At 54.3% G+C, this 15,268-nt stretch overlaps 1 protein-coding gene across 1 annotated transcript in view; it reads right to left on the bottom strand.

The window, feature by feature from the left end:
• Nucleotides 1–448: 448 nt before the first annotated feature.
• The window catches only part of CNGB1 (cyclic nucleotide gated channel subunit beta 1), a 59,478-nt gene continuing 44,658 nt past the window's right edge, over nucleotides 449–15,268 (bottom strand). Inside the window, exons 28-34 of the mRNA XM_037041625.1 lie at nucleotides 14,040–14,137; nucleotides 13,859–13,942; nucleotides 10,652–10,770; nucleotides 10,242–10,388; nucleotides 4,497–4,710; nucleotides 1,820–1,928; nucleotides 449–1,474 (exon numbers count right to left, since the gene is read on the bottom strand). Coding sequence (XP_036897520.1) covers nucleotides 1,299–1,474; nucleotides 1,820–1,928; nucleotides 4,497–4,710; nucleotides 10,242–10,388; nucleotides 10,652–10,770; nucleotides 13,859–13,942; nucleotides 14,040–14,137 — 947 coding nt within the window. The 3' untranslated portion in view covers nucleotides 449–1,298. The remainder of the gene's footprint in view (nucleotides 1,475–1,819; nucleotides 1,929–4,496; nucleotides 4,711–10,241; nucleotides 10,389–10,651; nucleotides 10,771–13,858; nucleotides 13,943–14,039; nucleotides 14,138–15,268) is intronic.

Genomic DNA, 15,268 nt, shown 5'->3' with positions numbered 1-15,268 from the left:
CCCATCAAACGAGTTTAATTTTTTTCACAGGGGAAATGAAAGTGCTGCTTTTCGGTTGGTGGGAAAACATAGACCATTTGCAAGCCCTCAAAGGCCCGGTTAGCAGTTCCCTGTGTTCAGTGAGTTTATACAAAATGGGCACTGCCTACCAGAAACCCTTTGTGTTCATCGTCGCTGGCGGGAACAAACGGCCCAGCACTAGATTGTATTTTTCAGTCCCCACTCCCCTAAGAGCCACTCGGTTTGCAAATCAGATCCTCTCAATAAATACCCATTGTCCTCCCGGGCGGCTCAGCTGGTTGGAGTGCCATCCCGTACAACGAAATGTTCCTGGTTTGATCCCCGGTCAGGGCACGTACCCAAGTTCAATCCCTGGTTGGGGCGCGTGCAGAAGGCAGCCAATCAATGTCTCTCTCTAACATCGATGTTTCTCTCGCTCCCTTCCTCTCTCTTTAAAATCAATAAACATCTCTTTGGGGGACATTTTTAAAAATCCATCGACTGAATCACTCTCCTCCCCCCTTTTTAAATCATAAAAGCAGCATGGGGTGATGGGGAGAAGCTTAGGAAATTTCAGGGGTATCAACTGAAAGATTTCATCTCCTAGGAGTCATCAAAGCTGCCACCATCGCCTTGACAGCAAGGGTGTTGAAAGTGAGGGGTAGGTCGATCCCTGCTAAGGAGAGGGGGTGACTGGCAGAGGGGGCACTCAGAAACGCCCACAGCTCCTGGCCAGCGGGCCTGTTTCTATTGTATCTGCTCTGAGATAATGGCATCGCAGGGGCTGAACGTGGTCTGGGGAAGACAAGCATTCATGCCCTAACCAGCATCCTGCTGCCAACGTGGCTGCCGGCAAAGATGGCATGCGACATGGGGTCAGAGGACCCCGGTTCCCAGCGGGCCCAAAGGACAGTACAGCTGCCCGCCTTTGTGCTGGACACTTCCTGCCCTTGAACTGTGGGGGACAGATTCCCAAAGGGAAACCCCAAACATTCAAAGCCTTGTCATCTCCAACGAAGCATCCCATGATGTTAGAGCCTTATCTGTTCCCTGTCTATGAACTTCCAAACCAGAAAAAATTGCTGTTCTTAAAAATAATAGTCAAGGGAAGTAGGATTTTCAAGCAAGGGTGGGAGCTTAGGGACACTGGGAAATGTGTTGATTTCAAGAGCAGCCCCGGGAGAGGCTGATGTCGGGGCAGGAAGGGTGGCGGGCAGCTAGCTCAGAGCCACTGAGGCCACCCCTGGGGACCAGCGTCTTGCTGCTTGGCTGCTGGGGGAGCACAAGTAGTGGGCACCTCACTCTGCCTCCTTCTTCTCTTCTTCTGGGATCTCCACGGACAGGATCTGTTCGTCAGGGTCCGGGCCGGGGCTAATGCAGATCCGCACCGAATGTTCCTCGGGACCAGCTGCCTCCTTCTTGGCATCCCCTGGGGAGGCAGGTGGCTGAGAGGCTGGGGCTGGGGGTTCTGGGGCTGGGGGTTCTGGGGGCGCAGGCTGGTCAGGGACGGTGGAGCCTGCCTCTCCTGCAGCATCTTCCGAGCTCTTGGCCTGGAATCCCAAAAGAGCGACTGGTGAGGCAGAGCACATCCAAGGGCTCTTAGGCACCCCCCTGCTCCCCTTGTCGGACCCTCTTGGGAGGGGCTGGTGGAGGCTCAGGACGGAGGGCTTGGCAGAGCCGCATCAGGCTTAATGGTACAGACAATACATCACAGAGGACGCAGGTTTAGGGGTTCTGAGTCCTGGATGGATTTAGTGGAAGGCCCCAGGGCAACATTTTCGGTCTCAGCTGCATTGCAGGACCGAGCCCCCACCCCCACCCGGCCCNGAGGCTGGGGCTGGGGGTTCTGGGGCTGGGGGTTCTGGGGGCGCAGGCTGGTCAGGGACGGCGGAGCCTGCCTCTCCTGCAGCATCTTCCGAGCTCTTGGCCTGGAATCCCAAAAGAGCGACTGGTGAGGCAGAGCACATCCAAGGGCTCTTAGGCACCCCCCTGCTCCCCTTGTCGGACCCCCTTGGGAGGGGCTGGTGGAGGCTCAGGACGGAGGGTTTGGCAGAGCCGCATCAGGCTTAATGGTACAGACAATACATCACAGAGGACGCAGGTTTAGGGGTTCTGAGTCCTGGATGGATTTAGTGGAAGGCTCCAGGGCAACATTTTCGGTCTCAGCTGCATTGCAGGACCGAGCCCCCACCCCAACCCTTCCCTGAGCTAGGAAAGCAGGAGAGGCCATGACCTTGAGGGCGCATCTCCTTGCCAAGCTGAGCTGGCCTCCCTGCCCACCCAGTTCTCAGGGCTGCCTGCTCCTGAGTGAGAAAAACCCTAGGAAAACAGGGAAAAGACTGATGAGGGCAGGAGCAGATGTGGCCTGACCCCCTTTCTGGAAGGTCTCAAAGGTTGAGCTGCCCAGGGGCCACTGGCATTGGGCTGGGCTGAGCCCCCCAGTTTGGGGACTTGGTGGGAAGCTCCAGCCTCCAGCCTGTGGTCTGCGCATGGGTGCTGGCCACGGCCTGTGTATCAGTGGCAGATTGGTTGAACGCCCATGCTTTAGCAGGCGCCCATGGCCCCCTCCTGCCCTGTCCCACCCCATCTCTGCACAGAAGGACAGAGGGGACAGTGCAGCCTCCAGACCAGGAGCCCCAGGGGGTCCCCAGATGTCTAAGACCCACTTGAGAGGGTGGTGGTGAGTTCAAGTGAGGGCAGTCGGCATGCTTGTGAGAAATAGAGACCCCGAAGTTTGCTGGAGTCCTGAAGTGTTGAAGGAAGGAGAATGGGGGACAGGATGCTCCTAGAACCCAAGGCACCTTGGGGGACTCACCACGCCCTCTGTCCCTGTTCCTGCACGTTTGTCGTACCTGTTCCACCCTCCCCCATCTACTCTGAACTCTGACAACGCCCCAAGGCAGGATGGCTGGGTGTCCTGAGGCCGTGGGTGTGCCCCCTGTGGGACCCTGTTCCTGAGGCCATGGGTGTGGCCCCCTGTGGGGCCGAGGGAAGCATCCTGCTCTAAACAGAGCCAGAAGAATTGTGAAAAGCTTGGTCCAGGGCTTGGCCATGGTCAGACTGCTTTTACAAAAGGCAGCCTGGGCGCCCCGCCTCCCCTCTGACACCCTATATGGCAACCACGAGGAATCAGGGTGTCTCGGGAGTCTTGAGGAGCTAGCCACCCAGGTCACAGAGCCGGCAATGACAGACCTGGGACTCGGACTGTGCCTTTGGACGGCTACCTGAGGGCTTCTCACACTCCGCCATTCTGCCCTGGTTCCGAATTGCGGGGGACGTGCCTTTTACTGGCAGCTTTGTGCACATTGAATTCATGTCTCCCAGCTGCCCCAGTGAGGCACCAACACCAGGAACCCCTTTCAGGTAAAGCCTGTCACTGTACCCAGAACATGCTCGGAGCTCACGTCCACTCAGCCTCCCCGAAGACCCCAGTTACCAGCCTGACGCCGCCCCGGACAGTTTGTGAGCCAGATCGGCACGTCTGTCCTCGGTCTGCGGCATTGCTGATCACATCTGAGAACTGGAACCCCAGGTGGCTTTGAGATCACCCCTCAGTCCCCTGCTGTCACATGGCTTTTGATGGGGTCCCTGGACTCTGACACTGGCCTGGATTGAACCTGACTTCACTGGGCTCCTCTGAATGGTCTCACGGAGACTGCTGTCCCCTCCTGCCACTGAGCCCCTGCCTAACCCCACCCCCCCTTCCCGGCAGCCTCCCTGAAGGACAGTGATGAGCAGCCATAATTAATGCAATCGTTCTAATTGGCATTCTTGGCATTAGTCACAGAAAAAGTCCCAGAACTAATTTCAAAATTCCCTTTAGATTTATGGGGATGGGGCAGTCGGCACCATGCCTGTCACATTTTCAAATCTTTTAAATTGTCACAGACACAAAATTAACTATGAGAACACCACTCTCATCTGGGGAGGGAGGGGCATTCCCTGCCCACACCAAGACTTCCCTTTGGGAACCCACCCCATCCCCTCAACATAGCCAGGGGCATGTGAGCCAGGCCTCTGCAGAGCACCCATTAAATGGCTTAGGAACTGACATGTGACCCAAGCCATCCAATGACAGGGAGCCCTGAAACTTTTGCTGGATTCACTGGGAGAGAGGTCCTCTTTCTGTGGGACTTGTTAAACCAGGAGGGAGTAAGCCAGAGTTCTCGGGGGCCAGCCTGGGAATAGAGCCACCCCCGAGGGGAGCAGAGTTGTTGACCAGCACCCCGCACCCCATTCTCATCATTTGAGCTTTGGGATCCAGCCCTGCCTGAACTTTTTAATTATTTGACCCAATAAATTCCATTTTCTCAATGGAATAAGAGCTTGTACTGTCACTTGCGTTTCTGTCACTCGCAATCAGACAAGCCCTGCCAGAGAGAAGGAAGGGAAAGGACTCCCTAAAATTAAATGTGGGACCTGCTCTCTGAGGTCCCCAGGCCTCCTTCCCGGCCCACAGGTGAAATGAGTGGGCGGCTGGGTTCCCACCACGTTACCTGTTCCAGCAACTGTTGCTGTTTCGCAGCCGCCTCCTGCGCAGCCAGCTCCTTGAGTCGAGCCCGGAGGTGGGCCAGCCTGCCGCCCTTCGCCCCCCTGGCCATCTTCCCCGCTGCGGCCAGGGCGGCGTTGAAGAGCTTGGGGGTGCCGGCCCGGGGGGGAAGGATCAGCACGCTCTTCTCCTTAGGCTTGTTGTTGTTCCTCAGCATGCGCCTGAAAGAAAGCAGGGTCCACGGGTGTCACAAGCCGGCTCTGGGACAGAAAAGGGGCTCGTGTGCGTCGTCTGCGCCCTCTGAGTTGGACTCGTGTGTGACGGTGCTTGTTTGGCGAGCCGTTTTTGGGTGCATTTTCTGAGCCATGCACAGCGCTGAATGCATAGCATCTCACTGAATGGTCAGAACAACCGATGTGGGCCTTGCTGTCTGCACCTTCTATATGGAGAAACGGAGGCCCAGAGGGGTTGAGTAACTTTTCTGAGGTCACACAGGAAATAAGGAAGGGTACTTCAGTAAACGGGATCAGAAGGAAGATGCCCAGATGACAAAGAACCCCAAGCTTTTTGCTTCTCTCTCTTTTGCTTCATTGTCACCTCACCATCAGCACTGGCACCACCGTCGGCATTTGCTGAGTGTCTGTCTGTAGTGTCAGGCCCTGTGCTCAGTCCTTTACAGGCAGGCACTCATTGGTGGCCTCTGGGATCCCCCGCCTGGTGTTCATGCCTCTGTGTTATCCCTCCCCCGAGGGTGAGTGGGACATCCGACTCACTTCTAATCAACAGAACACAGCAAGGGCGCTCAAATCTAACATTTATGAATATGTCACATAGCCTTGTGATCGCTGTCTTGCAAGGACAAGCAAATCCCTGCTGACTCGGAGGAAGCGAGCTGCCACATCGAGGGACATGAGGTGACAAGAACCTAAGGGCAGCCACCGGTCAGCAACTAGCTAGGAATAGAGGTCCCCAGTTCAATAACTATAAGAACTGGATCCGGCCGATAACCACGTGACCTTGGAAGCAGATCCCTTCCCACCTGAACTTGAGGTTTTTGTGATGTTTAAGCTACTAAACTTGTGGTAATGTTTTTATGCAGCAACAGATGACTGGTAATGCACTCTGTCGTTTAACTCTCGAGGTAACCCTCAGGTAGGCCCTATTACCTTCCCTCATTTCAGATGAGGAGATGGAAGTCCAGAGGGGCTGAGTAACTTTCCCAAGGCCACACAGCCAGGAAGTGGCAGAGCTGGGTTTCAAACGCACGCCTCCGACCCCAGCATCGCAGAGCTCAGTGATTACAAAGCTACATCTCGGTCATGCTCTTCTTAGATGCTGAAGGGTTACTGTGCCTGTGAGAGTTGGGGAAACTGAGGCCCAGAATGGAGGGAGTGACTTGCCAGGAAGTGGCAGACACAGAGTAACAACCCAGACGAAACGCAACCTATCAGCCGACTCCCAGATGAAGAGAGAATTCTCCATCCGACAGAGCCCTGGCCTTCTCTAAGGAGTTTTCCATACTACAAATTTATGATGCGTGGTTTGGCTCGAGAACAAATGAGTTTTGCCTGCAGTCTAGGGCCTCGACTACTAATTGGCCAATCCATTCATCAGAGTTCCAGCAAAGCTGGTTTGTTTAAAAATGAGGCCGTCGCTGGCTGCTTATCTAATCAGAGGCAATGGATTTAAATTGTGCGTATTGATACTAATTGCCCAAGCCTGGAATTTGCTGGCGGGGGTTCTCCCAGGAGAACACAAACATCATAACCCATCAGAGGCCTCTCCCATGCCCGGCACCGTCACCTGTGTCATTCGATACAATCGTGCATAGCACACCAGTCCACAGGAAGGCTTGGCGTGATACCAAAATGACCCAAGAGAACTACCTATAGGACCTTTGCTGACGGCTGATGGCTAGTGGCTAGTGGCTGGTGGCTGGCTCCGTTTTGAAACATCGAGCGGGCTTCTGGGACATTTCCAGATGGAGGAAATGGAGCCTCGTGTTCACAGGACATGCATTTCACTCTAATTAGGATCAAACATTCACCCCTGAAGGAAGTGGTACACATGAGATATTTTTGCCCCGTTTCTTGCAGAAGCCAAGTCAAAGACCTGAGCACCTCCTTTGTGTGGGGCCTCAGGTCTCCCCCATAAACTGGGGAGCTCAGGCAGAACCCCACTTGGGGCTCTCACCCCCTCAGATATCCCCAGGCCCACTCAGGCTGAGGCTCTCTTTCGGTGGGCAGAGCCCGGGCCTCTCTCCTGAAGCTCATTGTCCGGAGAACCTGAATCAGACCCTCCTCCCTGCCCCATGCCCGCAGCACACTGCAGGCAGGTCAGGTGCGAGGCCTCGGGAGGATGCGGCTGGTTCGGCANTGAAGGAAGTGGTACACATGAGATATTTTTGCCCCGTTTCTTGCAGAAGCCAAGTCAAAGACCTGAGCACCTCCTTTGTGTGGGGCCTCAGGTCTCCCCCATAAACTGGGGAGCTCAGGCAGAACCCCACTTGGGGCTCTCACCCCCTCAGATATCCCCAGGCCCACTCAGGCTGAGGCTCTCTTTCGGTGGGCAGAGCCTGGGCCTCTCTCCTCAAGCTCGTTGTCCGGAGAACCCGAATCAGACCCTCCTCCCTGCCCCATGCCCGCAGCACACTGCAGGCAGGTCAGGCGCGAGGCCTCGGGAGGATGCGGCCGGTTCGGCAAACCCTCACCTAAGCCGGCCTGAGACTGGGGGCAGCAGGCTTTCCTGCCGTGCTCCTCTTGTGGGAGGGAAGTGGGTGGGGGGACGAAGGGAGGGAAGGAGGGAGGGGCAGGGACGGGGCCGGTTCTCAAACATAAACAGTCCGTCCCCCTGATTCGGGTCTATCAAGTCCCTGCAAACCCTGAATTAGCAACTACTGAACTGCTGCCGCTGGGGGACGGCAGGATAAAGGCTCTGCGTGCCCCTCAACACAGCACTTCCATCAGCAGATCAATACGAAGCCTGCGTGTGCGTGTTTCTCTTTAAAGGCATCTCATTTAACACACCGTTGACCCATTAACAATGAAGCCCGGGCCACCAGCTCCATCACTGGGGTCTGAACGAAGGCACATCCCAGCCTTCTCGCCCTTAGAGACACGAGACAGCATTTCAGCACCACACTCAGGGGCCCTTTTAAGCAGCAAAACCACCAAAAATTGTTTGCAAAAATGTAAAAAACATGGCACCTAACAGGCCACCAAAAAAAAAAAAAAAGACACTCATTTACAGTAGGAGCTGGAACAAGAAGGCAGAGTGTCTGCCGCTCAGCCCTCAGCTTAAACACACAGGCGGGGCGGGGGCCACCTCACATTCTCCGCTGCTCCGCGCTGTCTGCAAAGCACCAGGATGGCCTTGAGTATTGATATGGGGTCGTAAATAAATTTCAGTGAGGAGGCAACTGCAACTACAAGGTCCATGAATAACGAGTGCTCACCTCACTTCCCTGGCCCTCGGGAGAGGAAGGGGCAATGGGCAATTTTGCAGGAGCAGTTCAGGCTGAACCGCCTTCCCCAGGGGACCCCAGTGCCTCCTGTGTGTTGTCCTATGATATCGGCGTTACATCCACTCACCTGGGAGTGGCTGCCAAGAGGGCCCTGTGGAGACCTGAGTCGCAAGTCGTCCCCTGTGTAAAACCCTGCATACATCTCATCTCCCTCAGAGTAAGCGCCCGAGGGATTTTGAGGCTTTGCCCAGGGTCCGCACCCAGTCTCAGCTCCTCGGCTTCTCCCATCCCATATCCAGTGACGCTTGCACGTTCTCACTGGTCTGCACACCCCCTGAGGCTGTGCCAACTCAGGGCCATTGCACATGCTGTTCCCTCTGCCTGGCATGCTCTTCCCTGCAGGCAGTGCCCCAGCCCACTCCCTTACTCTGGGCAGGTCTCAGCTGAAATGCCACCTCCTCAGAACGGCTTTTCCTTACCAACTTATCTCCAACAGCTCTCTCCATCACTTTGTGCCCTCACGGGGCTCTATGTTCCCTCATATTCCCTTACTCCCAGCTGACATGTCTCCCAGCCCTTCATTTCCCCATTGCTGGTCTCCCCGACTGGAACGTAAGCTCCGTTTGGTCCCCGCTGCGTGCCCAGGGCCAAGAGCTATGTCCTCAATAAATTATTGTGCTGGATGAATACATGCTGGTGAGTCGGTTCCTTTTATCACAACCACTCTCTGGGCAGTATATTTATGGTGTTATCTCATCAAAAGGAGTGGAAAATAATGTGCGATGAAAGGCAAGGTGGGGCAGAAAGCAGAGAGGTGATTAAAAGGTCATAATCCAATGGAAAAATTATAAAGGGGCTTTAACGGGTGACTGTTTTTATTGAGCTCTCCCACAGGCCCGGCTCCCTGCTGGAGACATCTACACATGGTATTTCATTTATGGTTACCACTAGTTTACAGGGGAGAACGCTGAGACCAGAAAAGTTAAGTAACTTTTCCGAGGTCACACAGCCAGTACCACGCAGATGAGATTTAAGCCCTATCCACCTCCCAAGCTTGATACCATACAATGAGGCCTCCATCGTTCAATTAAAAGCCTAATCCGAAGGGGCTGAAAGCAAAAGTGTGCTCTTCTAAGAAATCACCTACTCCCCAGCAATCCAAAATACAGATATACAAGGTTCCTCACTGCAGCACTGTTTCTGTTACAAAACACTGCCAACCGCCTGAATGCCCACTCGCCAGCAGGGTCTGCGGCTCCTGCAGGGATGGGCGTGCTGCCTGCAGCCCGAGGGAGAAAGCTTTTCAGGACATGTGCTCATGGGGATAACAAGCAAGCAAAGTGCAAAAGAGAATCTACGGTACGCTGTGTGTCGTGCAAGACAGAAACAGAGGTCAGGAAACATCCACGGATCTGCCTGTTTTCGCAAAAGGAAACCCAGGGAGGAAAAAGCAGAAACTAATGAGACTGGGGTCCTTTAGGGGGTGGGTGGCAATAGGCGGGGGGGTGGGGGTGGGCGGAAGGTGGGACCCTTCTCTGAGGATCCTATTTTGTAGCAGACTGACTTTTGGTACCATGTTAATACATCTCGTGCTCAAAGCCACACACCCACATACACATGAATTTGGATCCCTAGAACAGAACACACCAACCCCGCTGCATTTCAGGAGGACTCAGGGGAGGGCATGAGAATTAATCCAAGTCACACTGAAGACAGGCGTCTGTCACACACCCTCCCGCTAAAGACAGAGAGAACCGCACTGCACTCAGAAGCCTCTCTTTTTTCTGGTGACACCTGGTCGTGATGCGGATGCTACTTTCTCCGTCTTGATGTGGGGAGAATAGAGAGTCAAGTTCCTCTGGGTGGCAGAAGGAATTTACAAACACGGAAAAGGAGGAGGTTGAGATGAACTCTGTGGTGTCGGGTTGCAATGGATAAATATAGATAAACACAAACAGCAAGAATGGATGGTCAAAGGAGTCAAACCCATTAAAGACAGGAAAAGACTGAGGAACGTCGATCCCAGATTGAAGGGGACAAAATACGGCAACATCACGCAGTGGATCCCCGACATGACCCAGGAGCGAAAAAGAAGAAAAGAAAAGCTATGAAAGACAGGGTTGGAACAATTAGCAAAGTTCACATCTGGGTTAGGGATGAGATACAGTATTGTTTCAACACTGAATCTCCTGGTTTTGATAAAGTTGCCACAGTTACGTAAGAGAACGTCTTAGTCCTTCAGAAATGCACACTAAAGCATAGGTGGATTTTTAAAATAAAAAAGCGTACCTGGCCTTCTTCCGGAGTAACTTCTGGGACTCGGGGTAATGCACCAAAATCTCGTTCAGGTCCTTCTTGTCCAGAATGAAGAGGTTGGTGAACCCGTGGGCCACCACGTTGGCGGTGCGGCGGTTCCCACCCCCGACAGCCAGCAGGCTGCGGTGAGAGAGCAGGGTGGTGAGGCCCTCCGGAGGCCGAGGTTCTGATCACACTGAGTGTCCATTCCCAGTCCCACGTGGGCACAATGGCAGCCCCACACAGGTGAGAGCACGTGTCACCTACCTACACCCACAGGTGCCGGGGCTGCACCCGGCAGTAGTTCCCTCAGACCCACCGAGGTTCCCTGGAGGATGAGGTCCCATACCTATCCCTGGCCACCCCCCTGACCTTCCCCTTCTTTCACTCTGCTCCCCTCTGACCTTATTTCTCCAAACACAGAGCCAGCTTTCAGCGTCACCAGCACAGACTTCCCGTCAGGGCCACCCAGGACCTGCACCTGCCCCGCCTGGATGATGTACATCTCTCGGCCTATCTCCCCCTGAGACAGAGAAAGGGAAGTCATTGTCAAAGTGACCACAGATGCAGTAGGACCTGGCCCAGCGAGGCACAGTGCGGAGACACCTGCCCTGAGGCCCCGCCCTGCCGCCAACTCCTTGGGGCAAGGAGGGGGTGGTCTCGATCCCTCTATCTGTGGACTGTGGGGAGGGATCACAGTGGGAGTTAGTATGGTGGTGGAAAGCAGAGCACTAGATGTAACCAGGCAGGGGTACCGGTCCTCTGAAAACTCCCATGACACGGCCCAGAAGTGTGGGCCGCCTGCAGTGCCTCAGACGGTAAACCGATACCAATGCCCAGCGCACACCACATCAGGGGTGCATCAGGGGCGCATCGGGGCACGGTGAGCGCCTGGCACCTGCTAACAAAAAAGGGCCCAGCACCTAGGCCACGTGAGTCTGGGCCTGCCCCTGTCCTACGGGCTGGATGTGGCCGAGCCAGCATGCTCCTCAACCGCCCCCCGAGGCAGCAGCTCTCCCCGGAGGTCACAAAACCAGCCACAGGCAGAGCTGGAATTCAAAGCCGGACAGTCTGGTTCCAGGTCCATGGTTGTTGTGGGTCAGACTGTGTCGTCCCTTCCCCCAAATTCACCCTACCCCCTGGTTCCTCAGAACGTGGCCTTATTTGGAAATAGGTCCTTCACAGATGGTATTAAATTAAGATGAGGTCATACTGGCGTTGGGGGCGCCCCTAGTCCACTATGACCGACGTCCTTCTAAAAGGCACATTCAGACACAGAGAGACATAGAAGGAAGGCAATGTGGAGAGATGCAGGCAGGAAACAGCCACCAACAAGTCGAGGAGAGACGCCTTCCCTCCAGTACTCAGAAAGAACNGCCGAGCCAGCATGCTCCTCAACCGCCCCCCGAGGCAGCAGCTCTCCCCGGAGGTCACAAAACCAGCCACAGGCAGAGCTGGAATTCAAAGCCGGACAGTCTGGTTCCAGGTCCATGGTTGTTGTGGGTCAGACTGTGTCGTCCCTTCCCCCAAATTCACCCTACCCCCTGGTTCCTCAGAACGTGGCCTTATTTGGAAATAGGTCCTTCACAGATGGCATTAAATTAAGATGAGGTCATACTGGAGTTGGGGGCGCCCCTAGTCCACGATGACCGACGTCCTTCTAAAAGGCACATTCAGACGCAGAGAGACATAGAAGGAAGGCAATGTGGAGAGATGCAGGCAGGAAACAGCCACCAACAAGCCGAGGAGAGACGCCTTCCCTCCAGTGCTCAGAAAGAACCACCCCAGTGACATTTTGTCCTGGACTTCCAGCCCCCAGAACTGTGAAACGTATGTTTCTGTTCTTTAAGCCACTGGGTCTGTGGTGCTTAGCAGCTGTAGCAAAGGAATACAATGGCCTTTGTCCCAGGTTAAACCGAATGAATGAATGAATGAATGAATGAATGAATGAACAGCTTGCTTCAGACCGCAATCAGAAATTCACAGTCTGGCCCTGGCTGGTGTAGCTCAGTGGATTGAGCGAGGGCCTGCGAACCACACGATCGCAGTTTGATTCCCAGTCAGGGCACATGCCTGGGTTGCAGGCCAGTTCCCAGCAGGGGACACGTGTGAAGCAACCATACATTGATATTTCTCTCCCTCTCTCCTTTCCTTCCCCTCTAAAGATAAATAAATAAAATCTTTAAAAAAATTTTTTTTAAAGATTAAAAAAAAATTCCCAGGCTGCCACACACCTTCCTCTCCTCGTGGCCTCACAGGCTTCTGCCCTGGTCCACTACCTGTCAGTCCCACCTGCCCTGTTTACAGGGAGGAAGACCAAGGACAGGTAAGCCAATTACACTTTGAGTCATTTGACTGATGTTTCCTGGGTATCTCGTACCTGCATGACCTTCTTAACAAAAAAGGAAGAAAGTGTTACTTTCCTGTTTCTGTGTCCAACTTGACAAGGGGCTGAAGTGTTATGTGGGAGGGGTTAAAGAGCTCACCCTCACCTCGGTAACCAGCCCAGGGGTGTGGCCTGGGGTATCTCAGTAAAATCTTCGCAAAGCAAAACCAGGCAGCAGAGGGCGCCATTCACACATGCTCACCAAGGGCTCACTTAGACTCACAACTGCAAACTTCCCAACCTGAGTCACTTTTTCTCATCTGAAGCAAATTCTCCGTCACCCACAGGATGACAGCAGCTGCTCTGTGCCAGGCACAGTGCCAAACTCTGCGTGCACATCGTATTCAACTCGCACAACGAACTTGGGAGGAAGGTACTCTCAGCAGCTCTACTTCACCCATGAGAAGAGAGAAACTCAGAGAGGGCCAGCCACTTCCCCAAGGGTGCACAGCTAGGGAGCAGCTCCAGGGCCAAACGCACCCAAACCCCTTTTGGTCTCTAAGGCTGCAGCTTCAATTCACAGCCGTACATAGCACACTTCCCCCAGCTCTCTGTTTCCAGAAATTACTAAAGCTAAAGCATACAGCTTAAAAACAGGGAGCTTCTTGAGCTGGGGGTTTCTGAGTCTCACGGGGGTTGCTTGGGCAGTATTTTTACCCCCATATTCACACCAGCCTTATTAACAGCTCTGTAATGAGAGGCCTAAAATCTGATTCCTGTTCTCTCACTACTGATCACTCACTCCAAGTGACCTTGGTCTCACCTGGAATCCCAAAGAGTGGGACCAGAAGGGCCCTAGACACTGCTTAACCCCAGGATTCAAACCCAAATGTTTTCCAGGATCAACCAGGTGATATAAAGGCGCGAAGGCAGCCTGGTGGGAGGCAGTGAGGGAGTAGTGGGGCTTGTGGCTCAGGAGTGAGGATGGAGTCTCCCTGGAGGGGCAGCCCCTTTTCCACCCTGGCTGACTCTTGCTATTGGGGAAACTAGGCTCCGTCAGTGCTAGTGGATGTTCCGTTTTCAGCCAGAAATCTGAATTTTTATGTAAAACCTTCCATTTTTAAGGTTGGAGACTAATTCAACATTTTTTTTTCAGATTAGGGGAAAAAAGAACCACAAACACCTATGCAAGGGACAGGGTTTGCAACCACCCCTCCGGCCCTGCCCCCGGCAGCCAGCGGTCAGCCAATCCCAGGCTGTGCTCCCGCTGCCTCAGGCCTCTCACCTTCTTGCACACGTAGTCGTTGGGCAGGTAGACAACAGAGCGCAGCCGCTTCAGCATGTCAAAGATCATCTGTCGGTCACAGCCCTGTCCCGGGGAGGAGCAGAAAGGACTCCCCATTAAGAGGAAGGCGTGGGCTCGGGCCTGCCAAAGCCCCGGGGTGAGGGCGCCGGGTGGGTGGTACCTGGAAGAGCGCCACTTTGCTGACGATGTCGTAGTTCACATCGATGGCCAGGTCCAGCCGCATCTTGTCTGGAAGCTGCACCATCAGCTCTGACTCATCTGCACAGGAGACCCTGGCAACAGTCAGAGGCAGGGCAGGCTCCTCCCCAACACGTGGCCCCGTCTGCACTGCTCCTGACCCCGCCACACCGCTCCTGCGTCACCGGGATTGGGAGAGCGCCCTCTCTCGCCTTTGCAGATGGCACTCCCTTGTGTACACTTTCCTGGTTAACTTCTACTCATTCTTCAAAAATTAGAACTAATGTCACCTCCTCCAGGAAGCCTTCCAAGACCTCCCACCAGCTATGATGTTAGCAGTCCCTGTGCTGTAGCACACATCCCACCCCCTATTGCAATTGTTTCTTTGTGATGGATCTTCTCTACAACAAAATGAGCAAGAACTAAAGTACTTCGAGTACTGTTTTTACAGAATCCTTTATGAAGATGATTTTATTAATTCCTCCCAGCAACCCAAGAGGTGCTCACTATCGTAGCCCTCACTTTACAGACAAGGAAGAAGAGGCTCGGGAAAGCAGTGACTTGCCGGTGGCCATGTAGCCCAGGGGGTGGACTCAGGATCCCACCCTGGTGGGGGATGCGGGGTGGGAGGGCATGGTTCCAGAACCTGTCCCAGGACAGGAAGGGCTGGATCTGTTTTGTCCAGTGTGAGGTCTGTGGTGCCCCGCAGAGAGCCAGGCATGGCATGAATGTTGGCTTCTGGAGACAGGAAATGCACGGGTCCAACCCCGGTGCCCCTCCCACCGCGCTATAATGACGTAGGAGCCCGAGGTCTGAGCGAGCCTGGGCGGGGCAGGGCCCTCTCTGTATCTCAGCGCACACCCTCACCGGAAGGAAATGAGGTAAGGGAGGTGAACGTGCCTGGTAGAGTGTAGAGTTACATGCTTTGGCGACGGTCAGTAATGAAGCCCTAATGCTCATTGTCCACAGGCTTGCCCACACCCCACCTCTGGAGAATTTGGGGCTGAGGTATGGCTTCCCTGAGACCAGAGGGAACCCCTCGGAGGCAATGGGGCCCTTCCATTTGGCTGAGGGAGTGGGGTGGGGGTGGGCCAAGGCACAGTGTCGGTGACCTTTGGGCTTTTCAGAGACACCCAAAACGACATCCAGGCTCTGAGAACAAAATAACTAGCTCCCAAAGATAAAAAAAGAAACTGGGAAAATTTAACTCAT

Source organism: Sturnira hondurensis, unplaced genomic scaffold (assembly GCF_014824575.4).
Source record: "Sturnira hondurensis isolate 20B ecotype Veracruz unplaced genomic scaffold, ASM1482457v3 Scaffold0003090, whole genome shotgun sequence".
Taxonomy (NCBI): domain Eukaryota; kingdom Metazoa; phylum Chordata; class Mammalia; order Chiroptera; family Phyllostomidae; genus Sturnira; species Sturnira hondurensis.
Note: the sequence above shows the minus strand (reverse complement) of the source record. Positions and strands in the feature narration are given on the sequence as shown.